Genomic DNA, 19805 nt, shown 5'->3' with positions numbered 1-19805 from the left:
GAGGGTAGGAGAAACATGAACAAGGGAAGCAGAATAACAAACACATCTTGCAAATGACTTGACAAGACCACATCAAAACAGCTGTAAAGCTGCGTAAATTCCAGAGCCCAGTGGCACACACAAATATGAGGAGAATTTTAGTGCTCCTGAAAGACAAGGACATGTCTGAGTGAGTTACTAAAAATACTTGGATGCTGTACGTTAAAATTATTATCTCTTTTCTTGTGCTTTTATATACAAGATAATTTGTCACAGTGAGAGAAATTTGATGGCTGCGATCCTTTTATGACTGAAGTAACTTTCTCATTGACCCTGGGTCTGTGTCCAGTAAGGAAACACATATTAGAGATAACTGATGATATTGCATTTTTATTTCAATTATTCCCATCTACTATGGTTTATTTTATTGTGTTTTTCAGGTTTGATAGCTACACTGGATCTTTGATTGTGGTCTCCTGTAAATTGCAACACTGAAAACAATGGCAACAGAATGTATAAAAAACTGCTGTAAATGGTGTTTCTGCATGGAAAACGAAAAAAATGATTGTGAGTTCCAACATAATGACATCAACTAAGGGTTTTGCTATTCTGGCTTCATTAATGATGAGATTTTGCATTAAGAAAATGACTCTGTCACCCCTGATAAACTTGAATTCTTTTACAACGTTCCAAATTCTTTCTATACCTCCTCTTGGCAATTGAACACGTTTGTTAGTGTTATGAATTGAAATTGGAACTGAAAAATAACACTTGTCTGAAGTCTGCTCCTTGCAGCCTGGTATGCTGTCCAAAATAGCCAGCTTTTTTACTTAAGGTTGTGTAAAGGTCTTGTGTCTTTCCAACTCTAAAAGCGAACGCTTTTTTTTTAAAAAAAACCCAAACTCATAGAATCATAGAATATTTGGGTTGGGAGAGACCTGAAAGATCATCTAGTTCCTGCCATGGGCAGGGACACCTTCCCGTAGATCAAGTTGCTCAAAGCCTCATGCAACCTGACCTTGAACACTTCCAGGGATGGGGCATCCCCAGCTTCTCTGGGCAAGGGCAACCTGTTGCAGTGCTTCACCACCCTCAAAGCGAAGAACTCCCTATGGATTTGTTAGGATTTTCTTTGGTATCTTAGTTGTTTGAAGAACTCTTCTATGATACAAGTGTACCTCTTGTAAAAATTCACTTAAGAGCAAGGTAGCTATAAATATAGAAGCTTGGGCAACGAAGAGTTGGATCAGTACAGGTGTCATGAGGATGAATAGCTTTTCCAGGTGCTAGTCTTGAATGCTAATAGAACTGAATACTAGCAGCTGTTAAGTAACGTATCAAGCACAGATCCTGTTAAATAAGAGAGATCTATTCACAGTATTGTTCAAAACTTAATGCACATGTGGACTGTCTGTTTTTCTTGCTCTTTATTTTTAGCGGTTTCCATGGTGCAGGAATCTGAAGCAGTACCCGCAAGCAAGCCAACTATTGTAGAGAAGCCTGCATTGTCTTCTGTGTCCGTGAAGCGTCAAGTTGGCTGTTCAGAGGATTATCTGCTTTCTAAACTGCCCCTGGATGGTCAGGAGGTACCATTTGTGGTCCCTCCATTCAAATTGGCTTATGTACAGCCGAAGAACCTTCCTAGTATCTCACATGCTGGAGAGATTCAAGGTAAAACATAGCATTGCTGAAATAGTTGTTTAGTTTCTGCTACTCCTTGAAAGTTTCAAGTGTTCCTACTGAAAACGTGTGTTTGCAGAACTCTTCTAGAAGCTCAGTCTTTTTTCTTTTCCCTCTGGACATCCAGAGAGGTTTTGTGAAGGATGTCATCCCACTGTGAATCTCTGTGATGTCGCATTAATAAAACCGAAAGGGAGGATTGCACACCAGTGCCCGTACTCAAAGTAATGCAAGAGGCTTAAAGGAAACAGAAGCTTTAGTAAAGAATTTATTGGAGGCAAGGAAAGGCCTAACCTATCCCCAGTGTCCAGATCACTCAAGTAAAGGAGGAGGGTGATCTGGCATTCACGTTTAATGTACTGATATGTTTTAACATACTAGCACATCTTCCTTTTCAAATTTTGCCAAGAGATAGCATGTGCTATCCACTACATGGTGGATTTTTTTTCCCCTACTACTTCCTGCTTTTTGCTGCTCTTTCCAAAGAGGCGGTCACAGATCTCAGTAGTATAAGGTTGCACATGATAGTATGATTCTTTGCTTCAAAACAATCTTGTGCTTCAACCTCTGCCAGTTAGTGCCATGCACAGACTGCCAAAATGATGTACGTGCACAGTGACATTTTTAAAGAATAGGAGCCTGGCCCAGTAACACAAGTTGCTATTGCTAGGCTCTTGGTTCTGCCAGGAGAGGCCTAGAATTAGGTAAGAGAAGATTTTGACACAGGGGCATACCTGAATGGTCGTTCTCTCTAGAGTTGCTTTGCCTTGAGGATGTGATAAGCGAATAATATGCTTTTAGTCCTATATGAGTGTATTTCCCTTCTGAGGGTGGAAACCTCAATAACTGAAAAAAGCCAGCCACCTGTTGCATAACAACTAATGCAGTACTACCTAACCTTTTTGTGCTTGCATGGTTTTACTCCCACTCTTTTCTCCCCAGGTCCTTGCTGTTGCTTCTTTTCTCTTCCTGCATGCCTATTACCAAACTTCCTTTTCACTCTCACCCACCCCTGCTGCTAACACTGGTGCCAGAGCTGAGCCTAGCAGAGCTTTTCAATGTAGACTGGCCGTTCTGTGCCTGATCTTAGTAGTGGACAACCTATTACTTGGAGGTAGAACATCTGAGGCCCTCCTCATCTCTGAGCCTGATCTCCTTCAGCCTCCCCAGTTCCCTCCTACTTCAGCAGCTAGTTCTTGTAAGTCCATACTTGGACAAGGTATGGAACTGCAAGACATACTTCTGGTAATCCTCTTTCTCACTGGGTCTGGGTTCAGGCTCTGTCTTCCTTTGTCTTGCCTCATCCTCAAGATACTGTACAGAGAAGTCCATCAAGGGCTCTGAGGCATGAATGTTCTCTAGGGAGAAAGAAGATAGGTCTAACAACCTTTAGCTAAATGTTTTCTTTGTTCATGCTGTTTTGCACAATCTTATCAGTCAGTAACTTGTAAACCAGAGACTTGTCTTCATTGGAAATTCTGCTTCATCATCATTTCTGAAGGACGTGGTGAACAGAGTGGCCCTTAGGCTGTAAAGCTGGTAGATCTTCTGGTAGGATGACCTGACTCTTCATAATTGTCTCTCTTGAGCAAATGTTTTAAATTCTTGAACAAATATTTGAAAAGTGGCTCTTATGTCAAGTACGCAACTTCCATTTCTCTTTCCAAATATAAATACTTATCTTTTAAAGTACAGCTTTTTAAGTCTCATTGAAGTTATGTTTAAAAATGCAAAGTTTACTTTTTGGGAGATTTACTAAATACAGTGAAGTATGCTGTCATTCCTTCTGTGCATTAGCCAAAGCACCGGCATATTAAAAAAATGTATTTAGAGTATTTGTTTCTTAGACCGTTATTAAATATCTGTAGAAGTCCAAGTTCTGCTCTCAGTTGCACTTCTTTTTCTGTGCATGTCTGACCGTTTTCCTGTAGTGAAACAGGACATGCTCAGCGTTAGCTCTTGGCATCCCTTCTGAAAGCAATTAAGTTCTGGCAGCCTTTCTCTTCAGTGCTCACTGTAGCGTGTCTCATGCTGTCACAGAAGTAAGCTAGCAGGAAGGAGTGTGCTCCTGGTATGGAACACTGGCTTTTCTGTCATCTGCTGTGTATCAGTTCTTTATGGCCTCACTTCTAGCATTCATCCTAATTTACGTCATGCTCAAGCCCATTATACTTGAATTCTTGCTCTCTCATGTTCCATCTCACTGTTTTCGTTACTCTTTTTTACTTTCTCTACTAATATCTGGAGGAAAGGATTTTACAGTGATAATAGTTTGCCTCTTATGGTGCAACACACTTGCAGAATTGAAGACACTTTATAATGGAGTAAAGAACTTTCTAGCATGTAGGTTGAAATCCAGACCTTTGCAGAGTTCAGATCACCCCATCCTCATTCTCTACTCTGCTGCTATATATGACTTATTTTCACTCCAGACAGACAAAATGAAGTGCTACAGCAGTGTTCTTTACTGTTCTGCAGACCAAGACATGCATGTTTTTTCTGAGATGATTGTAAATAAGGGAAAGAAAAATAGGGCAGCTGTGCTGTAATGGGCTGAGTGAAGGGCTGGGATTCAAGCATTCTCAGATCTGTCTACTTGTGCCTCAGCCAACAATTCAAGTCATTTTGGACCAGTGATTTTACCACTGACAGACTTCCTATGGAAATTGGATGACAAGGAGACTGCAGTCACAAGTTGCTTTATATTTCCATACAAGACCCTCCTGAAGGTCTGGGGTCTGTTAGCTGAGTGAGAATGTCCTGCCATGTACACATGGCCCTACTTACTTTTCCTGTTAATTTCTGTCTTACTGTCAGTCTTTGGAGCCTTCTGTATTTTAACTAGTTAGGCATTTATTGTGGAACTCCAGGAGAGAGCATGCATAGCTTTTTATGGCCAATTTAATTCTAATGTTTGCTAGCACACTGTGGAAATCTGACATAATGTGTATGTGTATTTCCTTTACTTTTTTTTTTTTTTGGTCCTTTTCCTGAAGTAGATAATATTGAAATATTTTGTCCTTTGCCCTGAAGGCAATCTGCCTGCTTTACAAAGCCAGGCAGCACGTGTTATGTCTGGAACTCTTGCATTTGATGTTTACTTGTGCTCTGCAGAATCTGCCAGAGCCTCATTTGGTGACCGGAAAGCAGAACTGCACGGCGTGTACCAATGGCCCCGCTATGACGTCTACAACCCGTTCTATTTGGAGCATCGTGTTTCGCCAGATCTGATTAGGCGCTTCCAAGCAAAATCAGATAATAGGAAATTGTATGGATCAGGTGAGAAGGAATGCAGCCTTACATTTCTGTCTTCTTCCCTTTCCCAAGATTCATAGGTAAGAGAAAAAAGCCATTCGTCTATGGAAGACATGTTTGATTATAGCAGTTCTCAAACTGGTCTGTATGCTACGGACACTTCTTGGTTGTTGAATCGATCTGTGGAGCCAGCTCTGCTTGATTTCCAGCAGCGCTGTTACTTTCTGTCTTTTGGGGGCTTAACAAGGCTTCCGTGCATCACACGTAGGTGGACAAATTGGCAAAGCAAGCCAGCATAGCTGCCTCCTATCCAAAACAGGATGCAGTGCTGGAAATTCCAGCTAGCAGTAATAGCAGTGTTTGAGGGAGATGGAAAAAGGAAGTCGGACAGTATGTTGAGTGGAGGAATGCCTGAGGAGTATACATATGGGGAGAGGAACAAGCACCAAAAAATATTAGGGAGCAGATGATAAGAACAGGTGCAAAATGGGAAGTGATGCTATGTGCCAGCTTTTTTGTAGTTTGCTTTTGAAGGTGCAGAAATGTCCCCACTTCTCATTCGTTAAGTGTGTTTAAGAACGGGGGCGAGCTGTGAGGTTATAGAAGTTCAGATAGAAAGTGTTTGGCTACCTAGGTAAAATTTTCTGTGCTGTTCATTGGTATGTGTGTCCTATAATAAATGCTGTTTAGAGTAAAGCAATGACTGAGTGTTGCTTACTGTAAGTGAATGCTAAAGCAAATGCATTCATAAAACTCATACACTCGAAGAAATGTACGCACTTCTCTATCGTATCAGAAGCTGGCAACAGCATGCATTTTTAAAGATGTTGTATTTAGAATGGTATAGCATGCTTATTTTACAGCTGGGGGAAATTTCTCAGTCTGTGTCCTGTTTTAAAAATAATGCTGCATCACCATAGAGACTACATGAAAAGACTACTCCATATTATTTTTTCAGAGAACAAAACACACATAGAATATTAGCAGCCTTTAATGCATATGGTTTTGCTAGGCTTTGTGAGCATCCGTGGTGGGAGCCAAATGGGTTTTATAAAGCTGTCTTGAACATCTTCCCTTCAGTTCACCATCTCTTTTTCCATTTTTCTTCAAGCTAAGTAAACACTTCACTGGTTTTGTCTTAGTAAGCTTAAACACAAGAGAGATCACTTAAATGTGTCTAGAGTAGAGTTCTAAAGTGCCACCTTCCTCCAGTGTTTTTTGACAGCTGTTTCAAAAGCTAGATGATTCTCTTCCATGTGCATCTATAAACTATTTAAGCAAAACTTTAAGCCTACGTTGTTGCAGCAAGTGCTATGATGCTTTTCTTATGTGTGGGCTTAGAACTACAGAATGTGTTTATTTGGCAGGTATGAAGTGAAATTCCTGAATTTTCATGTCAAGTCCCTCCTTGTCTTTTAAAACAAAAAACACAACCCCAAAAAACCTGAAAAATAAATTTATTAATATTTTCCCAAAATTCTAGTTATTAATGGTATAGAACATATGTTTATGGTTAACATTTTTCTGCTTTTTTATATTTTGCAGACAACATTCTCAGTGTAAAACTTGTCATTTTTTTCCATTAAAAATTGAAGTTTTGAAAAAGGTACCATCTCTTCCCCCCACCACCCTCATGTTCTTTGAAAGCTTTAACCAGATTTACTAGAAACGGCAGATCATACTGTCTTTAAAGTGTTTGGTGTTTTCTAACCTGTAGGCTCGAGTAGATATTTCTCAGTAGTTTGTGAAAGTCTTGAGTACTGAATATGGAATTAATTTCCATAACCATAATCAGTTTCAAATCAAGTAATAGCCTGGTCTCCCCTCTTTGCTCCCATTATATCAAACAAGGTTTCTAGGCCTCGTATGATATTATAATGCTATTTCTACACCAGACTCAGTGAACAACTCAGCCCTTTTGTGTCATGCACCAGAGAGAATTGGAACTCATGCCAGACATACAGGCCTTCGTTAAATTTATCTAAATGATGTTGTTACTTTCCTTTCCCTCCCATGGGTTGTCAAAACTTTCATCATCTTTTGTTCTCTTTTTCTTCCTTGGGAAAAGAAATAATTATTCTTTATTGTCACATCTGACAATAAGCATAATTGGCTATTTCTTTTGCTAGCAATAAAAGGGAAGTAAATTTTCAGTAACGAGTGATGTAATTCTATTAAGATATGATCAGTAAATTATAAAGGAAGTCTTCTGAAATATCATAACACAGCACTGCAACAAAAAGCAGTTCATTGCATCAGATAATCCTAGAAGTTAAACCATACTGTTTTCATTCATTTCAGTATGGGTCAGTGTTGAAGTTAGACGGCTTTAAAAACTTCTGGAACATTACTGGAGTCAGCAAAGGTTCCTGAAACAGTGGCGTTAGTTCAGCTCATTTTCTACTGTTGCTGCATAACATACGTAAACAATGTGATTTAGCTCTGTATTGCTTCGAGGTCAAAAGGCAACTGATAGGATCTACTTAGCCACCTCCAACTGCTGAGGGAACTACCTTTCTATAAAGTAAAGATCTTGCTTTTGTGTTACAACAAGTGCGTGTCACCTTAGAATTAAGATTTGCTTTGTCTTAGATCTAGTAAGGGTGCAGAGTGTGGTGCTTTGACGATGTGATCAGTAACGCCAGGGAGATGAGGCCACATTTAGCAGGAAGCATGTTTTTGCCACTGGGATCTTTACTGTGAAAGAATTTAAAAAAGGAGACCAGGCTAAGCCCCAGTTCTTGTCTTTCAAATTTGTCAGCCAGGTCAGTACTGGGGCCAGTGCTGTTTAACATCTTTGTCAGCAACATGGACAGTGGGATCGAGCGCACCCTCAGCAAGTTTGCAGATGACACCAAGTTGTGTGGTGTTGTGGACACGCTGGAGGGAAGGGATGCCATCCAGAGGGACCTTGACAGGCTGGAGAGGTGGGCCTGTGAGAACCTCATGAAGTTCAACAAGGCCAAGTTCAAGGTCCTGCACGTGGGTCGGGGCAATCCCAAGCACAAGTACAGGCTGGGCGGAGAATGGATTGAGAGCAGCCCTGAGGAAAAGGGCTTGGGAGTGCTGGTGGATGAGAAGCTCAACGTGAGCTGGCAATGTGCACTGGCAGCCCAGAAAGCCAACCTGAGAGAGTTGGGGCTGTTCAGCCTGGAAAAGAGAAGGCTCCAGGGTGATCTTATTGCAGCCTTCCAGTACTTATAGGGGGCCTACAGGAAAGCTGGAGAGGGACTTTTTACAAGGGCGTGTAGTGACAGGACAGGGGGCAATGGATTTAAACTGAAAGAGGGCAGATTTAGATTAGGCATAAGGAAGAAAATTTTACATTGAGAGTGATGAGGCACTGGAACAGGTTGCCCAGAGAAGTTGTGGATGCCCCATCCCTGGAAGTGTTCAAGGCCAGGTTGGATGAGGCTTTGGGCAACCTGGTGTAATGGAGGGTGTCCCTGCCCATGGCAGGGGGGTTGGAACTAGATGATCTTTGAGGTCCCTTCCAACCCTAACCGTTCTATGATTCACCAAAGCATCTGCTAAAAACCCACATTTCTCTTGCGGGATTAACTTTGAGGCATGCTCCCCATTCTACCAGTGCTACTAATGTGGCCAAGTAAGTTTGAACTATTTCAAAGATGAAATTGATTGAGATGTTTTAATGACTTATTGTTTAATGACTCTCCATTTTGTCATTTCAGGAGAGCATTTTGGGAAAGGGAAGTGGGGAAAGGTGCTGACGTCCTTCTTTAGATGTTGTTTAGCTAGGCTTCAGTTCTACCATAGATCTACTTAAATTTAGAAAAAGCTTCTTAATTATTTTTTTTTCTAGCAATGATGCTTACATGATTTGTATTGTTCTCTTTGTCTTTTTAGTTAGTGATTTACGACCTAGTGCTTTGCCTGGATCGTTTGATGTAAGTCGTTCCATGTTTGATCTCAGAAGTCCGCCTCATCGATTCATGAAGGTGAGTTCCTCTTGTAAGTTAGGTTATACTGAAAACTCAGGTTATTTGGTGTATTTGTTCCTCTTGCACTGTGTTTTCAAAGTAAACACTGAAGGGCATTGTACTGTGCACTGGAAGGACCAGAGGGAAAAGTTCAGTGCCTTGAGCAACTTCAAGAGGCTGTTTCCTGATGTCTCCTCTGACTACTGCTGTTCTGGCCCAGGGAGGCTCTTAGGCAGGACAGGACAGGCAAGAGGTTGTGGTTTGTCATCTTGTGATTTCTCCCATCAGTTAAAAAGGGTGACACTAGAAGTTTCCATTGATGCAAAAAACACTGCTTTTTTGCTCCCCCCCCCCCCCCCCCCAAATAATCATCTTTTATATAGAGATGAAGTTGCATATGTAGCAGTGAGCAAAAAAAATCTGTGCTGGCCATATGTGTCCTGTATTAGCTCTTTACATCACAGTAGTAATTCCATGCTGCTGGATCAAGAGATTAGTAGGGAATGAGACAATTATTTGAAGTTGCTTGTTGTTTTGTTTTCATCATATCTTGTCTGATGGTGGAATCTCTCAGGCTTTTTGCATCTGTTGCTCTGAATGAAGTGACTTTTTTTTTGCCTCCAGAGATATGATTCATTCTCCAGTGTACCTAGCAGTACCTCTTCCAGGAAGGATTCGCAAGGCAGCAACAGGAGTCTGGGTAATATTTTGTTTGTTTACCTTGTAATGGAATGTTGCTCACCAGCCTGGGCTGTGGCTCCAAGGATGCCATTGCATCTTCTGCAACCAGGAGGAAATGGCCCGCCTTTTGTAGGCAGGGTCTCAACCTCAGTTAATTAGTTAATTACATTCAGTTTCAGTTCATGCCAGCTGGGTAATAATAATAGGATGCCATAATTCCCCCTTTTTGTTTTACCAGTTTTTTGTTTTTAGAGGAAAGTAAAGGCTTTACAGTGAGCAGAGACCCAGTCCATTCATTCCGACTCCAGCTCGCTTCCCTCCTGTGAATATCACGTCAGGGCTTGCGGCTTTACCTTCTTCACCGAAGGACTCTCGCTCCAGCCCTGGCTACTCTGGCTCTGGCGAGGGAGTCGCAGTCCTCAGGGTCTCTCAGACGTATCACATCGGGGTTACCAGATGTTGCTCACCAGCCTGGGCTGCAGCTCCAAGGATGCTGTTGCATCTTCCACAGCCAGGAGGAAATGGCCTGCCTTTTGTAGGCAGGGTCTCAACCTTAGTTAATTAGTGAATTACATTCAGTTTCAATTCAAGCCAGCTGAGTAATAATAATTGGATGATGCCACAATGGAGTATTTCCCTTTGCACTTGAAATATTAAGCTGTCTCTGCTGTTGATGTTTTTTTTTTTGGGGGGGGGGGGGCGGTCTCCCAGTGGAGTAAGAAATTAGAGATGTTCTATTAGGATAGAATGCAGCACCTTGGTCACAGCTCTAGTTCTTTTTTATGTATTGGTATTTTTCTGTGGGAAGTGCCTGGAATCCAGTACCCATATTACACTCAGAATTAGGTAAGAATATTGCATGCAAACCTAGTATCCTTATTTATGAAAGAATGCTGAAGAAGTGGAGATACTGCAAAATAAGCCCTCAAAAATGAGTCAGGCCCCCATGAAAGCCCCTTCTGGAAGTCAGAATTTCACCCAGTCTCCTCAAAAAGAAGGCTGGGGGACAATGACATAGTTTTAGTCATGACAGAGAAATACTGGATATTAAATGGCTCTTCTGACTTGGAGAAAAGCATAATACTAAAATGTTTACTAGGCTGAAATTGAAATCTAAGATAAAAAGCAGGCCAATGTGTAAACTTAACAGTGAAGGTGATTAACCTAAGGGAAGTGATAGATTATAAATGTGTTCTGGGTGTTTCAGGCACATGATTTTTTTCTTTCTAGAAGTTGTTCGAGTACAACACAAGCTATTAAATTCAATGGAGATAACTGAGGTAAATGTGAAGGCTTTCAGCTATGCAGAAGGTCAGGCTATAGGACTTCATGGATATTTTGTCCATAAAATGTAGGTATTAAGGTATTTCAAACTTATTTTTAGGGAAGTTTTCAAAGATATGCAGTCCACCTAGTAATAAGTTTTTTTTATTCCTGGAATGAACTTTTAAGATACTGCATTACTTCTAAAAGCACTAATTGGCTTTCTTCCATAGATACTATTACATTATCAGGTGATGAACGAGACTTTGGAAGACTGAATGTGAAGTTATGTTATGTTTCCTCTGTAGAACAGATTTGGATCACAGTTTTACATGTAAGCAAATATAAATAACGTGATTATTATTTACTCAAATGGCTATTTTACTGTACCTAGTGTTAATTCTCATTAAATTTGGCTCTCTGTTACTTTAAGTAATGCTTTTAGGAGAAAAAGAAAATTACTTCTAAGTATTACTATGAACAAAGTTCAATCAAATATAATACTGAGCTTCATTCAAAGTATCTTCCTCTCCTTTTTTTTTTTTTTTTTTTTCTGTTGCAGTCTCTGTTCTGCTGCAGTCAATAGTGAAAAGTAGTATGTAACTCTTTATGTTACTATATGTATGCTCTGACTGTGGAGTGAGGAACTGTTCAGCAGAGATGAGAAAGCTGAGCTGGTCAAATGCTGATCCTGCTGTGAAAATTTTCCCGTGGAAATTTGGAGGCAGCAAATAGGAGCAACTGCAGAGGCAGCATTTAACTGACTTTAAATCTAACAGTTCCTTCAGGGCAGAACCATAATAGCACTTTGAGGATGTATAGCTTCTTGTGGCTTTTTTGTTAGCTAATGTGATACCGTTCTGCTAGCTGTTTTATACATTTCCAGGAACTGCGAATATTTTTTAGGCAATGGAACTCTGAGTAGTCAGAAACCTCATAACTGCATCAAGCCATAAATGCTACATAAGGGATTTCATGATTTATCTGCTGTCAAATTGCCACATAGTGAAATCATTCAATTCTACTGAATAATGTTTCACTCTCTAGTTGAGAAAATTAATTATTAAATGATCTAAAGTGACACAATCATTACACTGGCTCTGATTTATATTAAATATTACAGGAATTATACATAATTCTAGAACAGTATAGAAGATTCAGTTTTTAAGTTGTCTGAAGGCCAGAGCCTTACGTCGTCTAAACTGACTGTGTTTTCAATATTGCAGTGCAAAGACCTGAGCTGGCCGCCTAGCTGTGGGGAAAATCCTCGTATCTATGTCAAGGGAATTCTCACACTGCCCAAACCAGTGCAGTTCAAATCTTCTGCCAAGGAAGGCTGCAATGTAAGTATAGGCAAGGAAGACATCAAAAAATCTCTTTCCCTCAAAAAATAATAGTGCAATATAAATGAATTTTTTTAATGGACCAAACATCCACTCCTGTGCCATGTTTTCTGTGGTAGTTGCCTAGATTAGGGTTACTGGGGTTTCTTTCTGTTGGATTTTTTTTTTCCTAACTTCTCAAAATCCTATTAAAAGCCTTGTTCCAATTCCTCCTCCATATCCTCTCTTTCATTGTACTGTTGCCTTCCTTTTCTCCGAGTCCACAGGACAGATGTGCTCAGAAGGGACTCAACCATGAGCTGCTGGCCTTGGCAACTCAATGGTGGGGAACTGGAGGAAGCCTGGGCATACCTGTAGGTGCACATTCACCCCAGGGAAGGTAGATGACGTTACTGCCTTTCACTAAAGTGGGAGATAAAGTTTATGTTTCCTCTCTACATGTTTCCTCTTACAAAGTAGTAAGAGTTGGTTGCATGGCACAAGATTCCTGATAGTGACAGTAAAGAGATATTAAGAGGTGGAAGGTAAAGCAACCTCCCATAATGTGAGTGAAAGGTGAAGGAAAATAAAATTAGCAGGAAAAACTGAAGCAAAAGGCCACAGCAGAATTTGCTATGACAATGTGTGTGTGCTGTTACAAAGCTCCAGAAGAGATGGCCTCAACTTGTTACGGTATTGAAAAATAATCCCAAGCTTTGTCCCTGACAGGGTGTGACAACGATGTGGCAAGTTTGTGGGGGCTTACCACTGTAAAAGCACACTTTGCCATGGCAATGTAAAACAGTATCCGGGAGCAGTGGCTATAGGACCAGGAAGCCTTGGTTTCTATGTTTCATGCTCGGTGTGACTCTCTTAGTGTGATGCTACCCCTCTGGTTTTCTTTCTAGGACATTGAATTTATGGAAACTTTTGTATTTGCTATTAAACTGCAAAGCCTGCAGACTGTCAGATTGGTATTTAAAATCCAGACACAGACTCCCAGGAAAAAAACAATTGGAGAGTGCTCCTTGGCACTGCGGGAGCTCAGCTCAGAGGAGTCAAGTCATTGGCTGGATATCTCTCCTCCTTCCAAAGCACCTGTAAGTGCCAATACTGAAAAAGTATGCTGTAATATCACCTAGAAAGAGTTGCTGTAAATGAAAGTAAGATAATTCAGTACTAATTCAAAGTTAACAACAAACAGAGTGGGGTCTTTTTTTGTTGTTGGGTTTGTTTTTTTTTCCACTTTGCTGAAGAGATGCATTTTGATGGGGAAAAAAGGCAGACTTTTGAACTCTGCACATAGCTGTTCTGGTCATAAACTGCAGCCGTTTCTGGGAAAGGAGCTAGAGCAAGCTCTTCCACACCATGGCCCACAGCTTGAGGGAGGGGCATTCTGGGGAAGCATTCAGCAAAGGACACCGGGTAATTGCCTTTTCCGACCAAAAAAGCATCAGAAGATCCCTAGGATTCACAGCAAAAACTGAGAGCAAATGGAATCTGCTTTCGTTATGGAAAAAAAGTGCTAATATCTTCAGTGGCTTGAAACTGCAGAGATAGCTTTATATTTAATGTTCAGATTGCATGCTGTGAAGTAATACTTCAGACAGTTCATTTCCGTTAGTGTAATAAGAAGCAGGTGGTTTTCACAGTGGGATTTCCTTTCCCCCTACCCTCACTTTGTTTGTTTCTTTTACAGATTGTGTCTAGACGTTTGTATTTTCAACAAATTAAACTTGAATTAGGAATTCAAAAGCAAATTTTATTTAAGTGTGTCTGAATAATATGAGTGATATAACTCTTGATTTCTAACACTTGATGTTTTTTAGTTCTAACAAGAGTAACCATATTGCTTCAAAAGCAGTAAGATTAAGTGAAAGATGAAGCTGGTTTAGAAACTGCTTCATCCCACTGCAAATTCCTGAATCATCTCATAGTTTCTCTCTCTGTATTGACTTTCCTCATCATTATATCTGAGAGCCCTCCAGACACTGCTGGAATGTATCCCTTTACTGCCCTGTGAGGCAGCGCACTACCCTTATTTGCCAATAGAGAGCCAAAGCTCAGAGCTGAGTAAGTGGCTTCCTCGGAGGGTTACACAGAAGTTTTGTGGCTGAGCTGCAAAGATAATTTGGGTCTCTTCAGTGAACTGGAGCTGGACTTCTCTTTGTCTGACCTGTTGCTATCTTGCTTGGTGCGTTTTGCTTCACTGGAGTGTGTTAAAACTTGAAGGGAACCAGGACTAGCAAAGTCCTTTTAAATGGAGGCTGTCAGGAAAGCTAGGTCTCCACTGGCTGTTCTCACAGTGGTCATAGAACGTTAGCATCTGACAGGAGAGTAAAGAGAATGCGTCAGTGCAACTTTGCCACTAGCAAAAATTCTAAAAAAATTCAGACTGGAGATCTCGTCACATTCAGAGTAGGGATGTGTGTGTGTATGTGTGTAGGCACATAAACACAAGTAATTCCGTAACATAGGAAACTCCACAGCATGGAGTCACCCTAAACATTCATGACGTTAAGTGATGGGACCTTGTATCTATGAAAAGCATTGCTTATATCTCCATACTGCAAAATTCGAAAGTGTGGGTGGAGAACTCGTAAGGTTTTTGTGTTAGTGGAGCATATCTGGTGTCTCACTTCAACACCCAGGTCTAGTAGAGCTACGACTGCATGTCTGCTCTTACCATTGAGGAATCTTTCCCAGGTGAAAACTGAGAGCTTGTTCATTTGTCCAGTGTCTCAGGCTGCAGCCAACAAGGCCCACATGTGCGCTGCACATAAGCAGTCCATCAGTGGAGCTGCTGCTATGTTCTGCAGCTATAACAAGTGCAAGATGCATTTACTGTGCATATGCAGGTTGTGTATGCAACACATGCTTATGTTTCTGTCCAGGAAATCCCAGCTAGAAATGTGGGAGCCCAGCATATGGCAGAATTCCTGTGTTTCCTGAGTTTATAAGCAACTTAATCAATCCAGATGTTACGGCAACATTCTTCTGCTTGTAGGTGTGCCACGCAGAACTTCAAGTAGGAACTTGTTTTCAAGCAATAAACAGGAGGATTCAGTTACAGATTCTTGAAGCACAAAACCTTCCAGTTTCATCTACACCGCTGTCTTCAAGTAAGTTACATCAGCTGTCTCATGCCTCCTGTCTAAAAGCACTTGTAACAGGTAAATTGCTGCTCAAATGGGTTGGCAGTTCATAACATTCCTTACAGACCTCAGACTAACATATTGTGCAGTAGATATCCATTGCCAAGGCTTGTTTCCACAGATGTCTTACTTGATTACTTTTTGTTTGGTTTGAAGCTATGTGTTTATGTATTTTGGAAGATTTTTATACTAATATTAATCCTGACATACAAGAGCATTAGCTTGCACTTGCTGTTTGGGTACTGTGTTAATCAATTCAATATTATTGAACATACTCTGTTTGTGTGACTAGTCAGGAAAGTTATTGTACAGTTCTTTTGGCCAGACTTTTGGGAAATTGTTGCAATTTGAACCACACATGTGGATCTTGTCAGTTCCTTATTGGTTGGGTTTGTGAGTAACCCTTTGTGTGCTATGCCTTTTTCCCTCCCTTTTGTGCTAGATTTCTTTGTGAAAGTTGGAATGTTTAGTACAGAAGGACTGATGTATAAGAAGAAGACTCGTCTTCTGAAGTCCAATAATGGCCAAGTGAAGTGGGGAGAAATGATGATTTTTCCAGTTAGCCAAGCTGAACAAGGAATTAGCTTTCTCATCAAGCTCTACAGCAGAAGCTCAGTGAGAAGAAAACATTTCCTTGGACAGGTTGGTTTCTGCTAACTAGCATGATATCCTTTACTTAAAATCCAGTTCCACAGGTTTCTTGGTATGAGTTTTAACATACTTTAAATAAGGTGGCATATAGCAAAACAGTAACTTCTAATAAACTCTCCTGGCTACAACCCAAGAAAGAATACTGCTGGGCTCTTAAACATGCACTAACATCAGAATGGGAGTTGACGTTTGATTTATCTTTTGAAAAGAAGTCCTTGAGTCATTTTTTTATGGAATATTACTATGTGAAAGATTCTTTCCTACAGACAGACATATGATCTTCTCCTTGCCTTTAGGCTTTCTGAAGAGAACAAACAGAGCACTCACAGGAGCTCCACAACCTGCAATGTACTGTGCAGAAAGGGAGTGTGTTGGCTTACAGAAAGGGAGTGTGTTGGCTTACCATACCAATACACTTACGGACAGGTGTGTGTAAAAGGAAGTAGCAACAGCTACAGTATCAGGTGGCTTTCCTGGGTAAAGCAATGCTGAAATCAGCACAATATTCTAAATATGTATGATCAAGTATGATAACATAGGTGAACAAACACAGAATTTTTTAGTTGAGCGCTCTTTTTTTAAAAAAAAAAGAAATTTTACATCTGGATCTTCTGTAGTATCTCTTTGAAAGCCTTTGGGTGATCATATTTATTTAACCATCATAAAACTTGCTAGTCTGGTCTCTTTTTATTCTCTCTGTCCTCTTCCCCTGGCCGTTCTAATTTACCATGATCCCGTCCCTTCTTCCTCTCCTTTTCTTCATGGTATAGTGAGGCGTAGCCATTCTTAATGCTCAGTGCTTTCCCTGACCCAGCTAGAGTTAGTAGGAGTATTTTAATACATGCATAAATGAATACTAATAAATAAAATAAAAATAATAAATACAAATAATAAATAAAATAATAAAAAATAATAAATAAAATTTAATAAATAAAAAATAAATAAAATAAAATAAAGAATATAATTACCCCAACTGTAATGTCAGTTGTCAGATAAAAGACTGCACTATCTTTATGTACAGAAGATGGTACTGTCCCATTCTGGTGATGATCTTTTGTGCCTGCTGAAGATGTGCAGTTACAGAAGATGCTGATGTGCTATAGAAATTGATGTGATAGCAAGACTTACGTGACCTTCCTCCATTTTATGGAGCCTCATGTCATGTGTATTCCATCTTTCTGTGATTCCTCTTGGTGGAATTGAATTTGTTCTGTTTAGTTGTGCTACCCTGGGGCAAAAAAAGCTGGGTATGATTTTGCATTCACTTAGCAATATGTGAGGTCATCTCAATCTGATGAGTTTCATTTAATCATGGATCTTATTTTTAGGGAGAGGAAATGAGCTGCTTCTGCTCCTCAGAGGTTATTTGGAAACGGTTGTTTCGGCTCATGCAGGCAGTCATTGCCACAGAACACATGAAGACATAAAATATGGCTCAGGGAAAAATGTACTTTGAGCAATTGGCTGGGTAGCTGGAAAAAGATGATTATAGCTGGATCTATTAACTTTGTTCTTCAGTGAATGATGTTTAATTGGATACTGCTCTAAGGAGACAATACTTAGATTAGGCTGCTTTTACAGGCATGTCTTTAATCATGAGCAAGATGTATATTGAATCTCTGTGGATGAAACGTCAGCTGTCTGTGGTATTCTGGAAGACATTATTCTCACTTCTTGAGTACTCATGCCTCAGCAGAGTAGACTAAATGTACTTCATGGTGAAGGTTTCTGAGAAGTCTTAAAAGGACTCATTCGTGGAAGAATTAAGGAAATAGAGTCCTGTAAATAATGATACCTCCTTACATAAGCAGAATTCTTTTGGCAATGGAGGCTGGTGATAATGTTCAGGAGGAAAACTTCCTACCTGTACCTCATTTCCTCGTTCAATGGCCACTATCCACTAATTGAATACTGAGAAGAAGCGGACTCTTACTGCCTGACTGTGTGTGGTACGGGCATGTTAGTAACCTCTGTGGAATGCAGGTTTCACCCCATCTGTTGGAGCGTGCAATTTTACATGCTGATGAAAATGCTGGACAGCTAGCTCGAGATGCTGGATGGCTTGCAGCCAACTGGAGTTTGAATGCATAGAGCCATCACTGGCCCTGATGAGCCCTTGACCCCAGCACGTGCATTTGAACAGAGCAAGGAATGCTTGACTTAAAACATCTTATTAAGTAGAGAAACATTAGTATGGAGTGAGTTCTCTAAACTGTTTACAAAGAGGCTAAATTTAAACCCAGACTCCCCGTGTTCACAGCTGAAAGCCAAAATATGTTAGTCTCAACAGAACTGTATTTGTTGCTATGATGCTTTGGTTGTAGTCTACGTGTTGTATTTCCTTCTACACTTCCATGGTATTCATTTGGAACTAATAAAGGCTGGGCCTCTGCGTTATATCAGGTAAACTCAATTTTTATTTTTTTTTTTTCTGTTTCTTATGGCAGATCTGGATAAGTTCTGATAGCAGTAACAGTGAAGCAGTGGAGCAGTGGAAAGATACTATTGCCAACCCTGAAAAAGTTGTGGTTAAATGGTACAGCATTGGTCCATCTTGAAGACTGGAGATGGAACTCAGGACTGATTTTTCTTGCGTTGCTAAAAGCCAGACTAACATGTACAAAGGAGTAAGCAAATATTTACTGACATAAGTGCTTTTTGATATTAATTAAAATGCAGCACAGTAAGGGACTCAGACTTTGTTTAAGAAGGTGGGCTACTACTGCAGAAGTATTTGTTACATGTCTAAGATGCTGAAAAATTATGTGTGGGAGTATATTTTTGTTACTTTTTTCTAGCAAGAAGAAATTACCATATTTTTATTGGAAATTATATTTTTCCTACAAAATCCTAAGATTATTTTTTCTATTAGTCCCCATGTTTTCCGGAGTTTATTCATAGTTATTGTTGAAGCAGGAAAATGCCATGTATGTAATTGATAATATATGCATCTAAAAGCACAGACCTCTTTTCACTACTTTAACTACTGGATTTAAAAAATACATACATTCCATTAAATTCACTGTTTACACATTTACTATTGGCCGTCTGGACTGTAGAAATACGTATGCTCATATAGATGCTGAATAATTCTCTCTTTTTTATGACTTGGCTCCCTTTCAAACATCTGACACGAACTAGAGTGGCAGTGAGAGCACTCACTGCTGGAAGGGAGAGGAACAGTGGGGAGCAGAGAAAACACTAACAGGAAAGCACATTGTGTTTAAGCATAGAGCTCAGAGCCTCTCTATTTTAACTTTTTGGACTTCGAGTAAGGGTCAAGAAAAAAATCGAATCTCAGATTTATTCTTTTTTTTTTTTAATCGGCTGATAGTTGAAGCTTCTAAACCTTCAACTATCCGTGTTTTTGTTGTTGAAATTTAGTATTTTGAAAATGGGCAGACAAAAGGATTTTCCCAGGCTCTTACATGTTCTGCTTTTTGATCAGTTTTTATAAATGAACTGAAAAAGTTTTTGCATGTTACTCAGAACAAACAGCAGTTCTAGCTCTTAACTGATACTCTTTGTAAAGCTCCCAGTAGGCCCAGAGGATCTTGACTTAACTTCTGGCCATTACAACACTTGGGATGAGCGTGGCCTGTTGGGTAAAATGAAAAGAGGAACTGGACTGAGCTGATATTCTTGGAGTGTCTTTACTTGAATACATGGATCTTGTTTATTCATTGTGGCTGAACCTGCAGTAAACAAAAGTGCAGAGGAACTGCTTCCTTATGCAGAAGGCTGGTCTCTTTGAAAGAGAGGACAGGGAATATCCCAGTGTTTTGGAGGCTTCAATTACTACGAAAGTGGTTCTACAGAGATTGCCAACTCAGAGGATACTGTGTAAAGTGGACTTTTTGGGCTGGTTTAGGACACTC

The 19805-nt window shown here is 40.1% G+C and overlaps 1 protein-coding gene across 1 annotated transcript; it reads left to right on the top strand.

The window, feature by feature from the left end:
• Positions 1-479: 479 nt before the first annotated feature.
• TC2N (tandem C2 domains, nuclear) lies at positions 480-18600 on the top strand. Its single transcript, XM_086613518.1, has 11 exons — positions 480-546; positions 1417-1650; positions 4774-4938; positions 8782-8873; positions 9480-9555; positions 11033-11133; positions 12026-12142; positions 13030-13221; positions 15129-15243; positions 15719-15918; positions 18375-18600. Exons 1-11 carry the CDS (start codon positions 480-482, stop codon positions 18483-18485), a joined length of 1470 nt encoding a protein of 489 aa, XP_086469644.1. The 3' UTR covers positions 18486-18600.
• The last annotated feature ends 1205 nt before the right edge of the window (positions 18601-19805 follow it).

Source organism: Tauraco erythrolophus, chromosome 6 (assembly GCF_009769465.1).
Source record: "Tauraco erythrolophus isolate bTauEry1 chromosome 6, bTauEry1.pri, whole genome shotgun sequence".
Lineage (NCBI taxonomy): Eukaryota > Metazoa > Chordata > Aves > Musophagiformes > Musophagidae > Tauraco > Tauraco erythrolophus.
Note: the sequence above shows the minus strand (reverse complement) of the source record. Positions and strands in the feature narration are given on the sequence as shown.

Bases quoted from the DNA above. Each gene is read 5' to 3' on its own strand.
- TC2N (XM_086613518.1), top strand. From the start codon at position 480: ATGGCAACAGAATGTATAAAAAACTGCTGTAAATGGTGTTTCTGCATG. The intron at 1,651-4,773 runs GTAAAACATAGC...TGTGCTCTGCAG, and splicing joins ACATGCTGGAGAGATTCAAG to AATCTGCCAGAGCCTCATTT. The intron at 15,919-18,374 runs GTTGGTTTCTGC...TTCTTATGGCAG, and splicing joins GAAAACATTTCCTTGGACAG to ATCTGGATAAGTTCTGATAG.